The sequence below is a fragment of the Nanorana parkeri genome, unplaced genomic scaffold (genome assembly GCF_000935625.1).
Source record: "Nanorana parkeri isolate BGI_ZX_2015 unplaced genomic scaffold, ASM93562v1 scaffold256, whole genome shotgun sequence".
Lineage (NCBI taxonomy): Eukaryota > Metazoa > Chordata > Amphibia > Anura > Dicroglossidae > Nanorana > Nanorana parkeri.
Window position 1 is genome coordinate 1,340,757 of NW_017306524.1, and position 21,051 is coordinate 1,361,807.

The window sequence follows — 21,051 nt, forward strand, 5'->3', positions numbered from 1 at the left end:
ATGTGGTGACCTTTTTCTTGGCCAGGCAGTGTATTTCAAGCCATAAATTCATTCTTTTTTTTTTATTTAGGAAATTAGTAGAGACCTTGAAAAGAGACCACATATTAAAACCATGAAAATATTGTACATACCGGTAGAACAGTGCTAACATCCAAGATAACCACAAGATGTTACTTTCCATCACATTTTATGAATAAAGTCATGTGTTTTTACATTTACACACCATTGGATGAATATACTATATCTGCAGATACTGTTTCACATGAGTCCAAGTCTTGGCAACAATTTGTTTATGAAACTAACTTGTTTGAAACTAGTACATTCCTTTTGCAGGAGGCTATAGAAAGAACAGTCCTTCTAAAGTTTTTGATTTAGCTGTGTTCCTAGTGAAACTGTACACCGATTATGTTATTAGCAATCACTACCCAGAATAGGCGATAACTTTATGTATGAATATAGATTAGTAACTATGTATGTGGGAGTTTACAATGACTGATGTGGGTGACAAAAATAGACAAAGGGCCTTGTGCCATGTAGAATATTTTTAATGATTATATTATTACTTTAGTATGTGATCCCTTTTGATGTTGCTGTATCTGCTAACCTTATAGATAAAACATTTTTTTGTATTTTTGCCTACAAATATTTTAAATCTTAATGCTTAATGCATAATTCTCCTATTTTGGAAATAAAAGCATGGCAAAAATGTTTAACTCTTAACACTTTTTCCAGAATATTTGACATTTGTGTCTGTGTTCTCCAAAATGAATTCCCTGAATGTGAGTGGTCTCTCACAACACTAATGTAACAAGATTCTGTATACTTCTAAGACAGAGGTAGATTTTTTTTATCTTGGTAGATGTACTTAAGGAGGTCTAAAAACTCTGATGGGGCCCATTCTACCTTCTCATGTTCCCAAAGAACACAATAATACCAAATGTATAGACTGAAAGGAAGAAATATAGTAGCTATGTGGAACTGCAAGTTCCTGAATGTACTCTGAGGCTTGTAGTTTTACATAGATATCTCCCTCTTTCTCTCTCTACTGTGCCTTGTGTTGCATAGCAGGTCATGAAAACCATTGATTTATTTCATACAGACATACAGAAGACCTCCAGCACCTTATCTCAGAGTCAGGAAATGACATCTGAGGTCTAGAGCCCGGGGCAAGAGGGTGTTTGCATAAATATTAGACATGTTCAGATGCCAAGTACCATACTCGGTACAAGTACATGTACAGATACTTTTCCAGCTCCAATGCTAGACTAGCGAAAAATTCAAAAGTTAGGAGGCAGCTGTCATTTTTAAGGGGCATACGGAGCTCCTGGGATTTGTACATCCCTGTTTTGATGTATGATTTTTTTTTAAAATAAATATATATTATTGGATGCACCGATACCATTTTTTCAAGTACTGGTACTGATGCTTGTCCAAGTACTCACAGATACAAGTACTGATACATTTTTGTTTATTGTCATGTGACAGTTTTTCTAAAACAATACAGACTAATGATTTCAGGACAGTGGTGGAGCGCCAGACCTAGGTCCCAAAAACAGTAAGTCCCTCTGCACTCCCTGTAGCGTTCCCGGTCCAAGTAACAATTGTGGTGCTCGAAGTGACGATCGCTGATGGTGCTGCTCACAGCAGTCAATGGAGGATAGAAATCACCAGCACTCAGCATATGAAGTTCAAAATGTTGGATTATGCGATATGTGTGATGTTTGGTCCAAATAAATGGATGTTATTTTTTGAACTTCATTTGCTGAGTGCTGGTGATTTCTATCCTCCATAGACCTAGGTCGCAGCTGCAACCGCTGCAACCCTGGTAGTTCACATGAAAATGCCAAGTATCGGCACTGGTATCTGAACATCCCTAATAAATATATATATTTGAATTAAAAGAGGGATTTTTTCACGTGATAGAAAAGGGGTATTTTACTCTGAGAATGGTAAAAATGTGGAATTCACTTCCACAGATAGTTGCATCAGTGGAAAGCATAAAATGCTTAAAAAAAACCTGGATGAGTTCCTCAGTTCACAAAACATACAGGGGGGGGATTTTTAAAAAAAACTGGAGCAAACAAAATCTGGAGCAGATGCACTTGGCAACTAACCAGCTTCTCTCTTCAGTTGTTCAGTTAAGATTTGAAAATCAAGGAGAGAAGCTGATTTGTTTCCATGCACAGATGCTCCAGATTTTTGTCTGATCCAGTCTTAATAAATTCCCTTCACAGAGTTATTAATATGAAAGGAATATGTTAATATGTTTTCAGATGAAAAGGTTGAGGAAAGATCCTTTGTAAAAACTTTTATAATGTGGAAAAGTAAAAAGAAGAAATGGTCCACACATCTGCATTGAGAGAATTGCAAGCCTTATGATTAAGCCCACTGTGTGTGACATGTGTTAAGGTTTAGTGTAATACCCGCTGATCTCTGTCACTTAATCTACGAACAACATTTTAAACATTTTAAATCTCTGCATAAGGCTAGGTGGACCATCTTTTCTTTTTCCTGATGTTTGACATCTTGCTCAGCTGATGTTCGGCATTGTGAGCTGAATTGAGGCCAATTTTCGAGGCAACGGCACAGCATGATCTTTAGGTACAGATGTGTTGTAACACAGCAGTAGTAAAAAAGGTTTTTAAGCAAAATTGTTGGTGTGAGCTCTGTAGGTCAGGTCAGATTGAAGTTGTGAGCAGGTTCAAAAGCAATTATGGTACACTTTGTATGTATTTAAAAGAAAATGGTCTTATGCCTGTAGGTTTCTGTGTTTTCTTCAGATTGATACCTGTGCGCTTGTGGAGCTAATTGGATCGTAAATCTATCCATACACCCATGGGGTTGAACAAGACAAATTACTCGATTCCACTATCCATGCTAAAGAACGTAGATGGAAGAATCTTCCCTGATTAGGTGCAGTCACAATTTTCCACCTGGCTACTTCAACAAAAGACAAAAGTCAATAAAAATAATAATTTTGGATAAGCTGGGTGGTACAGACCCATCCACAAATTTAATTTCTCCCAATTCAGCTGGAAACGGGCAAAATGTGTTCCGTTTATGGCCAGTTTAAGCAAAGGCTGTCTCAGATTCCCTCTATATTAAAATTAACCTCTACCACCTCCCAGCATTGAGCCCCATTCCATCATTTATCTATTAAATGCCTGGGTTTCAGTGGGAACTACAGACTCAGGCATTTGTTAGTTGAACAACTTGGTAGACTTTAGTGCTAGGCAATCTTGTTGAAGTCAAAGCTTGGGAACCAAGGGGCTACACAAGAAGACAAGGATAAATTGTAGGACCAACACAGGTACATTTAGGCACTACAGGATGCCCGTAGGTCAGCACTGCCTTTGCCACTTTTAAGACCAGTTACATTTAAGGTATTCAATTGTTTAACAATGTTAAGCTTGTCCTGATAGTCACATTTCGGCTTCTTTTCAGAATGTCTCAGTTACCTCAAATACCAGGGTGGGTAATGAAGACAACTGCAATTGCAGCCTCAATGGTTGCCATGTAACACCCACCCCTTCTCACCATCTACATGTGCCTACTGATTAGCAATGTAAAGGGAGGCTTCACTGGAAGGTGTAGAAAGGTGTAGGTGGTAGGAAAAAGAGCTACACAACAGCCATTCAAGCTGTGGCTGAAAATGTAGTTTAAGAGCATCTTGTTATATATTGATTTGGGGTTGTAGTGCAAAGAAACAGAAAATGTGCATGCAACTGGTAATGCCTGCTGTCTATACCAGTGGCCAATGTAAATGCTCCAGACTGGGCAAAGCAACAGGTCATTTAACTGCCACCATCCCCGGTTGCACCATTCTCCCAATGGTCCGTTTAGTCAGAAGAGGGTTAGCCCTGAGCTCCAAGTTACAACTTCAAGCTTACACGAGGCTGGAGACTTTCTTCCTAATAACAAAGGGTGAGTGCTTATATGTAAGTGAAAAAGGGGTGGGTTACATGCTTCCAATACCTGGAACTAAAAGATGTATGGAGAGTAGGGGGAGATGAAGAAAAGGTGAGTATGTACATTTAAGGAGGGTGGCAGTTAAAGCGGATCTTTACCCACAATAACAACAAACACACCTTTAACCACTTAAAGGCCATGGTGTTTCACCCCCTTCCTGGCCAGGCCATTTTTCAGTATTCAGCGCTGCTGTACTTTGATGTTTATTCCGTCATGCAACGCTGTACTGAAATGAATTTCATACCATTTTTTTGGGGACAGATAGAGCTTTCTTTTAGTGGTATTTAATCACCACTGGGGTTTTTATTTTTTACTATATAACAAAAAAAGTACCCTACATTTTGAAAAAAAACCATGTTTCCCTATAAAATGTTATGAAACATTTATTTTTACCCCAATTTTTTGGTATAATATAAAAGACGGGGTCACGTCGGGTAAATAGACACTAAACATGTCAACCTTTAAAATTGCGCGCGCCCGCGAAATCGCAGAAAACTTCCCGCAACCAAAATTGGCCATAGGCGACGCTTTAAACATATTTACCGCTCATCAGTTTAGTGTCATCAGTGATTGATGGCCCTAGAATTATTGTTCTCACTGCGACGTTCGCGGCGATATGTAACATGTGCTGCATAATGGGCGCAATCGTCGTTTTTGTACATAGGCGCACCCGACGCATGTTTGCGTGTGTATGTGGGGGGGCGGGGGACTTTAAAACATTTTTGGTGTTATTTTGTTTAATTATTATTTGTGAATATTTTTTTAGCTTCTTTATTTTTTTTTGATGCTGTAATTTTTTTTAAAACTTTTTTATTTAGACTTAACTTTATTGCTATAACATAGGGGACTAAGGAATCCCCTATGTAATAGCCAATTCACCAAACAGGTCCTCAAGACAAATGCCGAACCGTTCAGCATTGCGGTCATCAGAAGCCCACCCCTCAGGGGGGCGGGCTTGCGATGATCGCAAGTACGACCTGCCTGTCCAAGATGGGCAGATCGTACGTTTTTAAATTACTTTTCAACTATCGCAAGACTAATGTCTTGCGATGGTTGTAAAGTGTATGGCCACCTTTAGAAATGTTTAGTAATGTCAATCTACAAACACACACTTCTAGATAATTGCCTTTTCTCTTTTCTTTCCCAGTCATCTGACAGTGGCCATGTTTACTAAGGCCAGATTACTAGCTCTACCTTTACTTCCCGAAAAGCTGGCACATGTGACTAGACATGTGACCATGTACATCATCTCACGGGAGGAAAATGCCTTTCCCTGAGATCTCATGAGATTACAGATGAGATTTCCCAGCAATGCTCTGCTGATGACAAGGCAATCCCAGTGTGCATTGCTTTGGCAAACTGAAGTCATTTTGCCCTTTCAAAGCAGGAAGTGAATGCTCTGCAAGTGGAAGTATTTCACAATCACAGCATTTTACACTTGACATGTTTATGTTATTATTAATTATCATACATAGAGGGATGCATTGCTAGAATTTGATTTTTGAGTTTAAAGGTCTGCTTTAAAGTAACATTAAAGTATCATTTTTTTCCTCCACCCAATGCTAGTGTAACCACTTACCTTAAATGATGTTTCTTAATCCGATCTTCTTCTTCTTTCCTGTTGTTTTCAGCTGTCCCTCCAGCTCTGCTGCGGGTCTTCGATCCAGCGCTAACTCCTCTGTGCTTGCTGGCACTTCCTGTCCCACGGTGTCTGCAAGCGGGTGCACGCTATCCATAGACTTACCTTGTGTCTCTCCTCGTCTCCCAGAAAATCTGAAGTGCGCATGCGCCCACCCCAAGATCCTTTGCGGCCGCTCGAGATTTTTCAGATTTTCAGATAGGAGCGCACGGCGAAGACACAGGTACGTTTTAACCCCTTTTAAAGCGGTTTCTTTAAAAACAAATTGCATATATCTGCTGCTTGCTAGCAGTATATATATGCAAAAAAACCCAGAGGGTTTAATAACCCTTTAAGTTCTCCTGTTTGCTCAGCCATGCATAGGCAAAGCACATGTTCACTTTAACACTGTTACAGTGTTAAACTTGGCTCTCTGCAAAAATTCCTCTTTCTTCATGATTAAATAAATGTATTCTGATTTGCTTCTAAACTTGCACTCCCTCCCCCCAAAATACATAATGCATTAGCATAGACTGAAAAGGAAAACGTTTCTATGACCCAAAACCATCTCCAAATGAAAAAAAAAAGAAAGAAGTTTCAGCTTAAGGCTAAGAAAGACTGTGGTCCACTGGTGATAAATAATATTTTATATTTTCAGCGGAATTCTTTATGTTTCCAAATGCTGTATGTAGTCTTTTACAATACATTGACCTTTTAAATGTGACTGAACAGAAATGTTTTTGTATGTATTGTCCACAAGAGGGCAACATTTTCCTTATCATTTCATTATTCTGGGCCAAGAAAAATTGCCTGCAGGTTTGGATAGGCTTTTATCGACAATTATTAGAGGTTTACTCTAGATGAAACTTAGGGTTATAAAAATTTAATTATTAAACGGACAACCCCAGGCACATTATATGTTAAAAACTGATATAAAAAATCCAACCAAGATTTTTCAGACTATTGCCTGACTATATACTTCTGCTGTCATCTGCTGACCTGATTCAGTCCTGCCTTATATTTTTAAAGGTAGAACTGACATTGCACATACTGATATTGCATATCCTGAGCTGGATAAGAAAACTTTGCTGTATACATGATCACTACTCTGTGTTTTAAAAAACATTGCACACAATAAAATATATATTTTTATATATAAATCAAAGTGGTCATTGTGGTACCTAAAAAGTCAGTTCTGCTGTTCTTTCTCACTCTGTGTTTGCAGATACGTGAAGTGCCTGGGCCAACTTCATGGCCTCACAAAGGATACAATCTTTTCTATAACTTATTCTGTATATACTTAATAGCAGAAGAAAATGGTTGAAATTTCTGTTTTGGGAGGGGGCAGATGAAAGCACCGGCTCTCCTGTAAATGGTGAGTTTTGCCTACGCCTTCGTTTTTAAGGACAGTGAGAGGTGTAAAGGTGGCCATACACTCTACAACCATCGCAAGACTTTAGTCTTGCGATGGTTGTAAAGGGATTAAAAAAACGTACGATCTGCCTATCTTGGACAGGCAGATCGCACTCTCGATCATCGCAAGCCCGCCCTCCTGAGGGGCGGGCTTCCGATGACCGCAATGCTGAACGGGCAGTGTGCGCGTGCGCACACCGGCCCGTTCAGCATTTATCTTCCGAGCACCGTTCTAACCAGCCGAGAATCGTACGATTCCCGGCTGGTTTTCGAACATGCTGGTTCGACAGAAGACGTGCGACCGTACAGTAGAAACGGTCGCACGTCTCCGTTCACACTGCTCGATTATCGTACGAAAACCCGATCGCATACGATTATCGTACGATAATCGTGCAGTGTATGGGCACCTTAAGAAAGGAAACTTGATAACCTGATGGGGGGAGTTGGTGGGTCGTTTTTTTCTAAATTGGTTAATTGATTGGTTTTTTGGGTTGTATATTTGTATGGACAATCAATAAAATCTTATTCTTAACAAAACAAAATGAAAACCGTGTTGTGGACTTAAAATGAACATGTGGTAAAACTATAAATCCAATATTGTGTAGAGCAGAGAACTGAAAATAAAGTCATGTTTTATACAGTGTAGCCCTACAGCAACACTTGTGGGTATCTATAAAACACTAAATAAACATTTTCCAAATGTTCTACTGTTTATTGGTTATTTCATCCCTTATGCACTCTTTATCGCAAGCCAGAGCAATTTGATTTGATATTCCTTTTCCACGATATTATTACTGCAGAATCTATTTTCGGATCCATTTTAATGGATTTGGAGAAATCCATAACTTTTAACCAGATGTCAACTAGGTCAGGAAATGGAACTGCTCCTGCAATGTTACAGAGGAAGTGTGCTTTTTTTAGATTTTCCATTGTTCATCTATTTGACCAATCAATAAAAACGTTGTAGTCTCTCCTACCAAGAGGTGCCAGCATAGTCAGATTGCTGGTACCAAACTCTCAGTTGTTTAGTCCTGGGCTAGTTTATCAAGAGTTGGGGCTCTGTAAATGTGGACCCACTCAAAACATCACCCTAGTGCTAACATACAGTGGGAATTTCTAACAAGTAGGTGGCACAGTCCTTATACTGTCCATTGTAAACTGCTGAGACAATGCATAAAAGGAACAATTCACAAACCTTTAAAGAGGAACTGATCTCTGAAAGCTGTGCTCAGAAAAAGGCAGGCAGAAGTGAAGAATCAGTTAACAGTATTGCCTGTGGTCACCCTGCAGCTGTTTCCCCATTATAGACTGTGCCTTGTTTTGCATGGTAGAACAAATTTAACAAATATGGCAACTGCACAATTCAATTTGTAACTAGCTTTCAAAGTAAGGTCCACATGGAAGAGCTTTCCACAATACAAAAATTACCCAGCACACTTACAAGCTAGCCTGCATAAAAAGCTTACACTGTCTAACAACATGCATTAAAAATAGTTTTCCTTGCAAAAAGGTGCTGAGAACTATAGTTACAAATTGATTTGTGCATTTGCCATTTATTTTTTGGTGTGGGGACACACTGGGGGCTTCAGTTGCCATGATATGCAGGGCTTCTGGTGTGATCCTGTGCCTTTAAAGAGGTTGGGCTAACTCGTGGCAGACCTGCACCCAATTCATCCTTTGCTATATATGCTCCAAGATGGAGGCTCTCATAGATTACAGTTAGGACCGCATTACACAAAGGAGCCTTGATGAGGCAGTGTGGCTTCTTCATCTTTGGCAAAAGTTGTGCAACTAAATCCTCTGTTTTTAATGTAAGCTGTGAGACAGTGTAAGCTTTTTTTTGCAGGCTAGCTGGCAAGTGTGCTGGGAGATTTGTGTGTGTGTATTGTTTTGCATGGTGTAGCTATGTGGTGATGGCCATCTTAGTGAAGAAGGGCTTTACTTCCTCATAATAGTCTCCAGCAAGGAGAACAATGATCATCACAGGAGTGACATCAGTGAATTTCACTCCAAATCTCCCAAGACTAGCAGTCACAGGTAGCAGTGACTTAAAGTGACATTAAACCCTCAGATTTTTTAACATAAACCAATACTGTAATGTGTGCCTTACTGTAATCCATGGTTGTTTCCCTTCTCTTTGCTGCTCTTCGTTTTAAATCCTCATGTCTTCTCATGCTGGGGGAGAACTTCCCTTTGCAGCTGAGTGCCTCTTCCTGTAGTGCTGGCTCAGGTTGCAAACCTACACACAGACACCATGTATCCATTCCAGAGACAAGGCAGTCTGCTGCAAAACAGAAGTTCTGCAGAGCATGAGAAGAGATACAGATTTAAAAGGAAGAGCAGCAAAGAGAAGGGAAACGACCATGGATTACAGTAAGGCCCACATTACACTATTGGTTTATGTTAAAAAATCTGAGGGTTTAATGTCACTTTAAATGTCACACTGCACATACTGTATACGACTATGAGGGCATAGCCATAGCAGTGCCTAGGCACCTTTACAAACCTGGAAGTGCACTATTTTTTTAGGAGGAAATCCAGACATAATCCTGACATCCTTCAGGGTACTGTTTAGGCACAATTACCATTTCTGAATGTTCCCCATAACAAAGCAAATCTTTCAAAATTCAGGTCTACTTGATCACATGTATAAGGGTGTTTATTTTAACTATGTGATCTTGTTGGAGCCAGCTGAAAATAACTGTCACTTTTTTGAAAATAAGAATCCTTATCCTGGTGTGTTAGCCTAACATATTTAATAATTACACATAACAGTTTTAAAATAATTTTATTCAAATCTCAAAAACAAATGCACAGATTAGAAGTTCTGACTTCACACTGACTCTCCTGGTTTGCAAGCTAGTTCCAGGTCAGTGGCTCATAAAGTACTATGTCAGAGTGCCAGGCAACTAGCATTTTCAGAGGGTCAGCAACAGCAGCCTCCGCAATTCTGTTACTACAGATGTCCTGTAAACTTTTTTATGCAGGCTTTGTTCTGGAATAATGATTATCCTTGCTGGTTGCAGTTTGTGTTTTATCTTTGGCATGTCATGTTCTATAGCAAGTGAACTACAATGCAAAATGTTGATACTGCAGTTGTCTCTCTCTGTTGAAATAATTGCTTTTGCCAGCATAAAAAGTCACAAAGAGACCTGGTGATTTCTGGGAAGCATGAACATCTTTCTGAAAATAGACACTTTAATGAAACAGAATGTACAATTTCAGCGGTTACTGACTAATGGCAATGATTCACATTCTATTAGGAAAATGATAAATGGTACATTGCTGCTTTGTGGTAATAACATTCTGGCTAGCACACATAGATGGTATTGATAGTTATGACATAATTCTTTTTTATCTCCAAAAAGGTCAGTTTAAATGGGTGAAATGGAATTAGTGCAAAAAAAGTTAATTCAAAGTTGAGAAAGGCAATACACTCACCTAGCCAACAACACGTATGGCTGACTTATTTGTCCAACTAACACATGGACTGTAGTAACTCACAGCTAGCAGCTTATATGGCTAGGGAAAACTACAGTCTGATTGGTAGCTATTGGGTTACTGCATTTAGCATTTCATCAGTTATGAACATGGATAAAACTGCACAGCATGTTTAAATATCTCCCAACTGAAGAGTTGAAAACCTGAATAAGCAAGCAGATGATCATAAGATACGATAGGATAGCATCATAAGATAGGATAGGGAGCCTGTCATTATTTTCCATGTGCTCCCATGATGCTACATGCCATGATGGACCAGGTGTTTGTCTGCTCAGGTACCGGGTGCAGGGCCGCAGCTGTAAGTGGGCCTGGCTGCGCCCCCTCGTCCCAGGGCGCCATGGCAACAGGGGCTCCAGGCAGCCAACAAAGGGCAGCAGAGAGTAGAGGAGTGGCATAGTCTGCAGCTTCTCCTTGGATCCCCGTTGCTCTCCCCTGCCTGTATGTGCAGTAGCAGCGGCGATCCAAGAAAAAAAAGAGTGCTAAAGCCAGCCGGGGGAGGGAGCTGTCATTCAGGATGGCCAAGCAGTGAGGAGTGAGAGAAAGATGCTCAGCCAGAATCTTACAGCTGGTGGCTCTGCCACCCCTCTGTGCATGGCCTAGTGGCTCAGGATTGAGAGTGTGAGGATCGGTAAATAACAATGATATTTACCGATCCTCTGTGTGCAGCACAAACACTGGAGTGATCAAGTCATCACTCTAGTGTTTGTAAACAACTGGGGACACATAGTACTATGGGGGAAATTTATCAAAACTGGAGCACAGAGAATCTGGAGCAGTTGCCCAAGGCAAACAATCAGCATCTCTCCTCAATTTGCTCAGGTAAGATTTGAAAATGAGACAGAGAAACTGATTGATTGCAGTGCAAATCTGCTCCAGTATTGATAATTTCCCCCCTATTTGTGCCCATTTATGAATAAACAGGAAGTGCTTTACAGCACTTCGTGTTCATTCACGGGTTTCTGAATGGGTGGAAGCACTCACTACAGAGGCTTCTATCCATTCATAACTGGATGATAGTAAATATTTTACTATCACCAGCTTCTGAATGAATGGAAAGCCTCTGTACTGAGTGCTTTCCATTAATTTAGAACAGAGGCTGCAGAATTAGAGGATTCTGTGTCTTCAATTTCTTTTTCTATTTCAAAAGCCCTTGATATTTCCCTGAAGCCCCCCAACAGTAAAAAAATAAAAATAAACACATTCTGGAGGCGGGGCACATAACATCAAATGACGCCGCGTGTGTGCTGCGTCGGGTGTTGTCACATGCCTTTTGGGGGGGGGGGGGGCACAATTTTTTGTTCTTGCCTCGGGCGCAAAAGGAGCTAGCTATGGCTCTGACCGGGTGCTACATTGCAGGAAGCAAAGCTGTTACTTTGCCCTGAAAATGCAGGTGGCTTTTCAGAGTAAATGTATTACATAGTTACATAGTTGGTAAGCTTGAATAAAGAAACAGGTCCATCCAGTTCAACCTATATATGTATGTGTGTATACATATTGCTATGGACTCCCATACCCCTGTATATTTTCTAAACTAAGAAACTCATCTAAATATTTTTTGAAGTTATCGATGTTTTCAGGTGATGCCACCAATTGTGGAAGAAAGTTCCACTTTTTACTGCTCTGACAGTAAAACATCCTTTTAGATTAAACCACTTCTCGTCCAGTTTCATGTTGTGGCCAGGCCAGGCATCTTCTTCCGAGCCCTTAATGTAAACAGTTTATTCCTGATAGTGCACTCCCCATTTAAGTTTCATTTCTATAGTCAATACTCAGGTCCTCCACCCCCTTAATTTAGTTGCCCTCCTTTGATCTTTCCTTTGCGTTCAAGGACTTCCTCCCTGAGGATTGGTGACCAAAACTGAGCTGTGTACCCTATATTAGGTTGAACAAGTGTTTTGCATAGTGGTAGAATAATTGTCTTATTTCTTGAATAAATACATTTTTTACTGCAGCATAATAACCTGCTGGCTTTGTTAGATGCAGTTTGCCATTTCATGGTATTGACCCCCAGCAAGAATTCCCTCCTAGCAAAAATTCTGCATGCATTTTTAGCACCCAAGTGTATAACTTTACATTTTTCAATACATCCCTACACAATTGGCTATGCAATTGAGTTCTGTTTTTGTCGGGGGCCAGCTAGCAAGATACTGAAGCTTGGCCCAGTGGGAGATTCCTCCATCCACACAGTATAGCGTAGATGGAAGAATCTATTGCACTTTTTCCATCTAACCATAGAAAATCTGCAGATACTCTATAGGTGTATGGCCAGCTATAAGAAGATTTGTGATTGTAATTTTGAGCATTTAAACCCTTGTAAAGACTTTCTTTTTAGGGCTTGTAATGATTAAAATTTTCGTGTTCGATTAATTGATTAATTTCGATTAATTATAACGCACATACAGATCCAACTACATTGGCCTATACACATACAGCACAGAAGGAGTCCGGTAACTTCACCGGATCTCTAACGGGACTCCCGGAAGCCGGCGGAGAGGTGAGTGTTTTCATTAGCAATCAAAAGAATTTTAATCAATCAAAAAGTTTAACGATTATTTGAGAAATGAATCTTTAATTTCCACAGCCCTATTTCTTTTATTTTTAATCCATGTCAACAAACACACTACTGTACAGTCACTTAATGTAAGCCCACACTGAAAATGTTAATTATACAGAAACATTGTTGTACACTGACCACATAAACTGATATGGTATTACTATTTATGCAACTATACTTTTTTTCCATGATGTACCAAATGACTGCCAATTATTTGTCAACTGGTTGTAGAATTGTTTCCATACTTAGGTTACAAACAGGGTCATTCATGAGAGGAGATTTCCAGCACTTTAAAAGGCCTGGAGCACCCTAAGTAGTAAATGGTGAATTAAGAGTGTCAGTATATTTTGGTTTGGTTTAACTGGTGTAGGTAAATTGTTCCTTAGTGTGCCTGTGTGCGTTAGCCACAGTATTCATATGCCAACATTTTGTAAATACGTAGTGCTTTCATTGCAAGGTAAAGTCAGTGCTTTACATGGCAGAGCTTCACAGGCACACTTACCTCAGAATCAGTACTGAATTTAAACATGCTTGGGACTAATATAAATCTAAACTCAGACTACCCAATGGACCACATGGTCCGTTTCTGCTGCCACTCTTCTATGTTTCTCTTTAGATTGTATATTTTTTTACACATTGCATATAGGCATACCCATAAACATTTGTCCATCCCTGCCATGAAGGAGAATTCTACAATTTCATTTAGGATAATTCTGCAATCAATGAGTCATCAGGAAACACGATCAAGGTTAATATTAAATTGAAGTGGCTGAAATAAATATTTATAGAGAAACATTGTACTAGCAACCTCCAAATTTATAGTCTTACCATCACTTTCAGCAGTTGTGCAGAATTTCAAAATATGACTGTGCAGTCCAATAGGCACCCGAGTGATCAGTAATCAACAGACCTTGTTTGACACACACCTTTCTCTACAATACAAGGTTGCATGAGGACATGTGATGAGGGGTGTGGCTGTTACTCAGCTATGCCAGCACAGACCACTGGAGAGATGGGCAGGAAGCAGAATTTTTACGAAGAGAAAAAGGTATTCTAAGAATTTCCGAGTGATAATCAGTCCCAAATCATGCTGGAATACAGGATAAAAGGTGTGAGGCTTTAATTGGGCTTTAACTCTAACTAGATAGTGAGCAGCTGTTGCTTACCTTAGGTCTAGGCATTCTTTCCTCCTGTCCTGCTTCTGCTGTAGCTTTTTCAAGACACACAATATTTTTTTATTATGTGATGGGATAGGCAAACCTTTCAAGTGCCCAGATTACTGTTATAATGTAATTTAAAATGTATCCTATTTGTGTAATTGCCCACAGCATCTAGGCAGCAAGGACCTCCTTAATCCATGCAATTTTCTTCTGCAGATGCAATAGCGTACAAAATAAAAGTTGTAGCCTTATTAATTTTATAGTTTGTTGTGCACATGTATCTATAAATTGCTGAATGAACAGCTCCTAAAATGTGATCTGGTTTAATGTAAATTTGAATAATGAATGGAAATAGTCTTATATAAAAGAGACTCCGTCACTTTTCCCATTCAGGCCAAAGTAACAGGCCCTTATTAAAGCCCAACCCTGACCCACTTATAGTCACTTTTCCTGCTCCAGGAGTCAAAACCCATGTAAACTTTTGTCAGAGCCTACACATGGTTGACTGATGTGACAGTGGTGAGTCTGATGATTCATGGCATATTCACTTATCTCCCTGCTCTGCATCATGAAAAGAAAATCAGCGTGCACTGTTAACAGGTTCTTTGTCATCAAAGAGGCTCAGCCACTATGACTGCCTGTGTGACAGGTGCAGTGGCCAGGTGGGAGCTCAGTAATCCTGAGTCTGATATTATCAGGCTCATCATTACTGAGCTTCACTGAGGATTGAGTGTCCGGTATGGTGCTGCCCCCCACTATGCCTCCATGCGTGCCACCTCAACTGGTCTCATTGGCTGCATAGCCCAGGACAGAAATACAAATTTTACACAGGTTCTAACCCTTTCCTACTTTATTCATAACTATAAAAAAAACACATATTTTTGTTTTAGATACCCCTTACAAATATTTTATTATTTTGGCAGAAAATAGTTACTGTAAGGGATTCATTGTGGACAAAACAATAGGGTTGTCTTAGGGTGGGAGTTTAGAACAGTATGGAGCGCTTCCTTGCACAGCCAAAAGGCACAGAACTTTCATTGGGACAAAATACCTTTTGTGACATGCACATTGTGCAACACTGATCGGCTTGCATAAAGAACACAAAAAAAAGCACACAGAGCACAAATGCCTCATTTTTACGCCATGAAATGGTTTATTGTTTTTAATAGATGTTATTCAGCCTTGCAATTAGAACAGGAGTACAAATTGTTATTTCAACCTGGGACCTGAAATCACAAGACTCTGTCACATAAGTTCTTGACCATACGCCTCTTTTTTTATACACAAAATAGGTTGTAAGCCTTCCTGGGCTAGTATATATATATATATATAAACCCATTCTGTTCTTCTATGTGAAGTGTGCAATACTGCCATTGATAAATTTTAATAAAGACAAAAGATAGTATACAGTAGGTAGCAAACCTAAATCTCCCATATACACTTCATTCCCAGAATCCACTTTGCCACATTTGCATTATACTCATTGAACAAGTGGTTCCTATACTACTCAGCGGAGTTAAATATCTTTTTTATGCAACACCCCTTCCAGGCTACACTACAGGTAAAGAAGTGTTGAAATACATCCATGGTGAGGAATTGATACGCTCAATCTATTTACGGCTACTGGACATCTATGATTTCCAATGAGTAGCTGATATTAAATTCTAGAGATTTTGCTTACTAATATGTCTCTTTTGCTTAGTATACCCTGCATATTAATGTATATATCATATGTAAAGGGAGTAATAGAAGAATACAACGTGCACTAGAAATGTACAGTAAAAGTTTGTATAGATTCTAGATTCTCCAGGACTGATCCACTGATCATATGTCCTCTGACAGTATTTCAAGGTTGCACGTTGGCCTTCTGAGGGCAAAGCCATGCTACTGCCCTTTATGTTCAAGAACATCTGCTCCACCATTCTTCAGCTTTTTAGCCTAGACAGTAACCGGACATAAGATGATGCGGTTCTCTAGAAGTACGCTGATGACCAAGAAAACCAAGTACAGCCCAAACATCATACATCCCAAGACCTTGTTCATCTTCCACTTGCACAAAGCAATGGATAGGATAACAAACAGCAGCATTATAAAGAGAAGGATAATTGCACAGAACAAGCCATTGCTGCTCACTGCTACTGGTTTCATGCGGTGAAACATGGCATACAGAAGCCAGGGCATAGGGAGGCTGTGACAGAGATAAAACAACAAGATGGTTTTGGTTGTGAAATACAAATAACTTTAAAGGTGAAATACTTCTCAGGCTAGCATAATCTATATACCATTAAACCTGAAATTACTGTAACCCATGGCAACCAATTAGAAATTAGCTCTGAGTAGACTGGTTATTGAAAGATGATTTCTAATATGCTGCTTTGGGTTAATATAGACTACATTATTAAATACATTCTGCAACTTCTGCTATTTTCTCATTAAAGTGACTCTGTCATGGCTGGCTGCCATTGCTGACCTCTCCCTTAAAGTGGACCTTTACCCCCTTTCACTAAAAATCACCTCAGGATATAGCTCTGTATGCTAATATGAAATCATCTTACATTCATTTGTTAAACAAACATATTTTCATTTTATTTACAATGACAGTTTCTACTTCCTGGTCCTCTTGGGCATTACTGATGTAATGTATCTAAGCATCCCGGGAAGGCTACATCAGCAGACCATTGCTGGGAAATCTCACCTGTACTCTTACGAGATCTCAGGGAAATACATTTTCCTCCCCTGAAATGATGTGCATGGTCACATGTCCTAGTCACATGTGCCAGAGTTCCAGGAAGTAAAGAGAGAATATTAACCACTTGAATAGCAGGTGTTTACACCACCTTCCTGGCCAGGCCATTTTTCAGTATTTAGCGCTGCAGTACTTTGACTGACATCTATTCCGTCATGCAACTCTGTACTGAAATGAATTTTATACAATTTTTTTGGGAGAGATAGAGCTTTCTTTTGGTGGTATTTAATCACCACTGGGGTTTTTTTTATTTTTTTACTATATTAAGGAAAAATTACTAAGAATTTTGAAAACAAAAGTTTTTTTTTACACTATTTTATAATACATTTATTATTACCCATTTTTTTGGTAATATATAAAATACGGGGTCACGTCGGGTAAATAGACACCAAACATGTCAAGCTTTAAAATAACGCGCAACCGCCAAATCGCAAAAAACTACCATACCCAAAATTGACCATAGGTGACGCTGTAAAAGCTTTTACCGCTCATCAGTTTAGTGTTATCAGTGATTGATGGCCCTGGAATTATTGCTCTCACTGCGACGTTCGCGGTGATATGTAACATGATATGTAACATCTCCAAGACCCCTAATGTCACCTGGGGACCACCAAAGAGGCTGATGAAGCAAGAGATCTGCTTCATCAGCTTCTGAAGCTGGAGAGTGACACAAAAGAGGCATCGCTGGTAGTTTCCTGCAGGTAGTTTCCTGCTCGCGCGCACGAGTGGGTGGGGCTAACAGTCTTTAGACGGCCTGTTACATCCAGGAAGCTCCCGGCCACCATGAGAGGAATGGAGAGGAAATTAAAAATAAGGTATGCAAAGAATAAAAAGCAGGTTACCATCTAGAAGTATCTGTTTGTTTGTAGATTGCCATAACTAAACAATTCTAAAAGGTGTGTTTGTTGTCATTTCAAATATATGGGTAAAGTTCCTCTTTAAGAATTCTAGGTTCCCGGGTGTCAAGCTAATAATTTGGAAGTTTCTGACCCACAAGCAGCACAGAGATAAGGAATTCTAACACTCATTTAAAGCATGCTTGTTGCAGGTCTGTGACTCATAAGTACTGAAGCCAGGCACAGCCAGGGAACAAGTATTTTAAAAGAGGGCCAGCAATGGCAGTCCCGATACGTTAATCATGACAGAGGAACTTTAAATACCGAATGTTCAGAAACACAATTTATAATAGGTTTACATGCTTATTCCAATCTTACATGACTGAATACACATTTATGAATTGGAAACAACCACAATTTATAAAATGCCTAACTAATTCATTGTTGATAGAGTGAGAACGAGTTATCATTTCTTTAAATTAGCTCATGACAGACTAGACAATTAAATGCATTCTAATGAGCCAATTTAAGCCAAGTTGAAAAACATTTGTGCTTTATTTAACGTGACAAAATTCTATGACCTAATTGGGGAGATTTTCCTCACTTCCTTTCCTTGTAACACCCATGCAAGAAATGAGAAACGTGGGTGTCATCAGGACAGAAAGGCACAGATAGAAATAAAACCATTTTTAACTACCGTATTTTTCGCTCCATAAGACGCACTTTTTTCCCACCAAAAGGAGGGGGGGAAATGTGCCTGCGTCTTATGGAGCGAATCCCGACGCCCGAGACATGCAGTTTCGGGCGCCGGGCGAGTAGTAGGAGCCACTGCTCGTTTAATACGAGTGATCTAATGAGATCACTCGCATTAAAGCCGAGCAGCGGCAGCGGCGATCGAGTTCAGCAGTAGGAGCCACTGCTCGTTTAATACGAGTGATCTAATGAGATCACTCGTATTAAAACCGAGCAGCGGCGACGATTGAGATCATCATAGAGCAGACGAAGTACGGACATTCTTCGTCTGCTCTGTGTGATCACTGAGACCGTGGCGCTGTAATCACAGCGCCACCTGTCTCAGCGGTCACTAACTGCAGCTTCTGTCACAGCTTCTGTCATAGAAGCTGTGACAGAAGCTACAGTATGTCGAGTGCTCCATAAGGCGCGCCGGACCTCCCTGCGTCCTATGGTCCGGTGCGTCTTATGGACCGCAAAATACGGTATTTCCTACTCTACACAAACTGTGATTTTCTTTTGTTTGTGTCATTGTTGGAGAGGTTTCCTGTCCTGGAAGTGAGAAGAAATCTCCCCATTGGGGCACAAACAGCAATAAAAACTTGGCAGAGGTTTTAACGCTTCCCAGCTTAATCCAAAATCATACATACCAACTGTACTGGATTTGCAGGGACAGTTCCGCTTTCTATCAGCTGTCCCTGTAAGGCTGTGCCCTAGTATGCTGAGTCTGTCTGTCACTATGTCTGCCCCTGTTACATTGCTGTTGGATTTACTTATGAATGACCTGCTACATGATTTGCATATGCATGGGCAATAGGGTGTTTGTTCATATGCAAACCAACCTACAGTTCATTCATACGCAAATCCTTCCCCCATTTCAAGGTGATTTAGTGGGAAAGGGACATCCCATTGTCTTCTACCTCTGACTCCTGGTCAGGAGACGACCCCATAGAAGTCAATGGGGTTTACTCCACAGGCATGGCCAGGAGAGGGAGACTTTCACTGCAGGATGTAAACAAACAACAGAGATCAGGCCCATCTGAACTCGGTAAGTATGCATCTGTGCAGGAGAGAGTGGGCTTGGTTAGGTAATTTTAAAGGGGCCAAAAGGATAAGTGCACTTTATTGTAAAGTGCATTTATTCTTTAAACACTGCAAGTGCTTTTTGGTACAATGGGTTAAAGCAGAAGCACGGCAGAGTAAAATATACTCTTCCCAATACATAGAGGCAGTGTGTGACATTGCAGTTGTCACATGCCAGCTCTATAGATTGAGACCTGAGTGATCATGAACCGCTGATCAGAGACTGTCAGTCACAGCTCCCCTCTCTGTTCCTTCAGCCCTCATTGGAGAGACAGACAGGGGAGAGGGAGGGGAAAACTTGTTCTGGCTGTAGAGGGCCAGCTGTCAATAAGGCAACGGGGTATCTGTCAGGATCTTTACTGGCTGCAGTGCAGCTCTGTGCTTCCAGAAAATAGTAAATGTAGTGAAATGTATGAAATGTAAAGTGGGTTGGGAAATAGATTTGGGGCCACTAGAAGATACCCTTTGGAGGGAGGCGTTGCTTTCAGTCTAATTAGTTTCACCGTCTGCATCGCATAAATTAACACAGCTCTATATTGTACATAGAACATACCGGACCCCTGAATTCCTATATAAGATAGGACTCAGGGAAGATTCTAAATGCCCAAAATGTGGGTTTGAACCAGGTTCATTGATACATCTGCTGTGCCCGAAGTTGAAACGATATTGGCAGGAAATAGTGGACATAATAAATATAGCCTTTGGAGTTTATATTTTTAATAATCCACTGATATGTATTCTGGGTATTTTTGGATCCATGAAAGTGGAGCACTAAGGGGCCTATTCACGAAGCTTCTGAAGGATCTAGCCGTAGCTTCGGCCGATCCTTCGGCTAGCTTCCGCCCCAGGACCCCTTCGGTTCAGTAGAACCGAAGAGGTGCTGTACGGGCTATTCACTAGCCCTGAGCCGCGCTGAAAGCCGAAGCTGGCCGAGCGGCCGGCCATTGGCCGGCCGACAGCCTGCTTCTGACAGCTGGACGGAGCCAGCCGTGATCTTACGGCAGGCTCCGGTCACTTGCAGAGAGAACAGCGTCCCTGGTTACCTGCTAACCAGGGACACTGATCTTCAGACAGCTAACTCTCCCTGGCGCTCCGGGAGTCTCCCGGCCGCCAAGGAGAGAAATACTGCTTATTCTTTTTTTGTTATTCTGACACGGAGCCGTTTCAGAATATAAAAGAAAAAAAATTGCCCATTGAAATGCATTGTTAGATTCCTATTGGCTATTTCAATTTGCAATAGCCAATAGGAATCTAGCAATGCATTCCTATGGGAAAAAATCTTCTTTTTTTTTCTATTCTGACACGGCTCCATGTCAGATTAAAGAAAAAAAAAGAAAAAACAGTGTTTCTCTCCTTGGCGACCGGGAGCGGGAGACTCCCAGAGCGCCTGGGAGTTTTTTTTTTTTTTTTTTCCGGCTCGAACACCGCGCCTCATATAA

The 21,051-nt window shown here is 40.4% G+C and overlaps 1 protein-coding gene across 7 annotated transcripts in view; it reads right to left on the reverse strand.

Annotated features, from left to right (window-relative positions):
* Nucleotides 1–15,355: 15,355 nt before the first annotated feature.
* SLC24A2 (solute carrier family 24 member 2) overlaps nucleotides 15,356–21,051 on the reverse strand; it is a 133,605-nt gene continuing 127,909 nt past the window's right edge. For all 7 annotated transcript variants that reach the window (XM_018556873.1, XM_018556872.1, XM_018556874.1 and 4 more), the window contains one exon: nucleotides 15,356–16,403. In XM_018556873.1, the coding sequence (XP_018412375.1) occupies nucleotides 16,154–16,403 (250 nt within the window). In that variant the 3' untranslated portion in view covers nucleotides 15,356–16,153. The remainder of the gene's footprint in view (nucleotides 16,404–21,051) is intronic.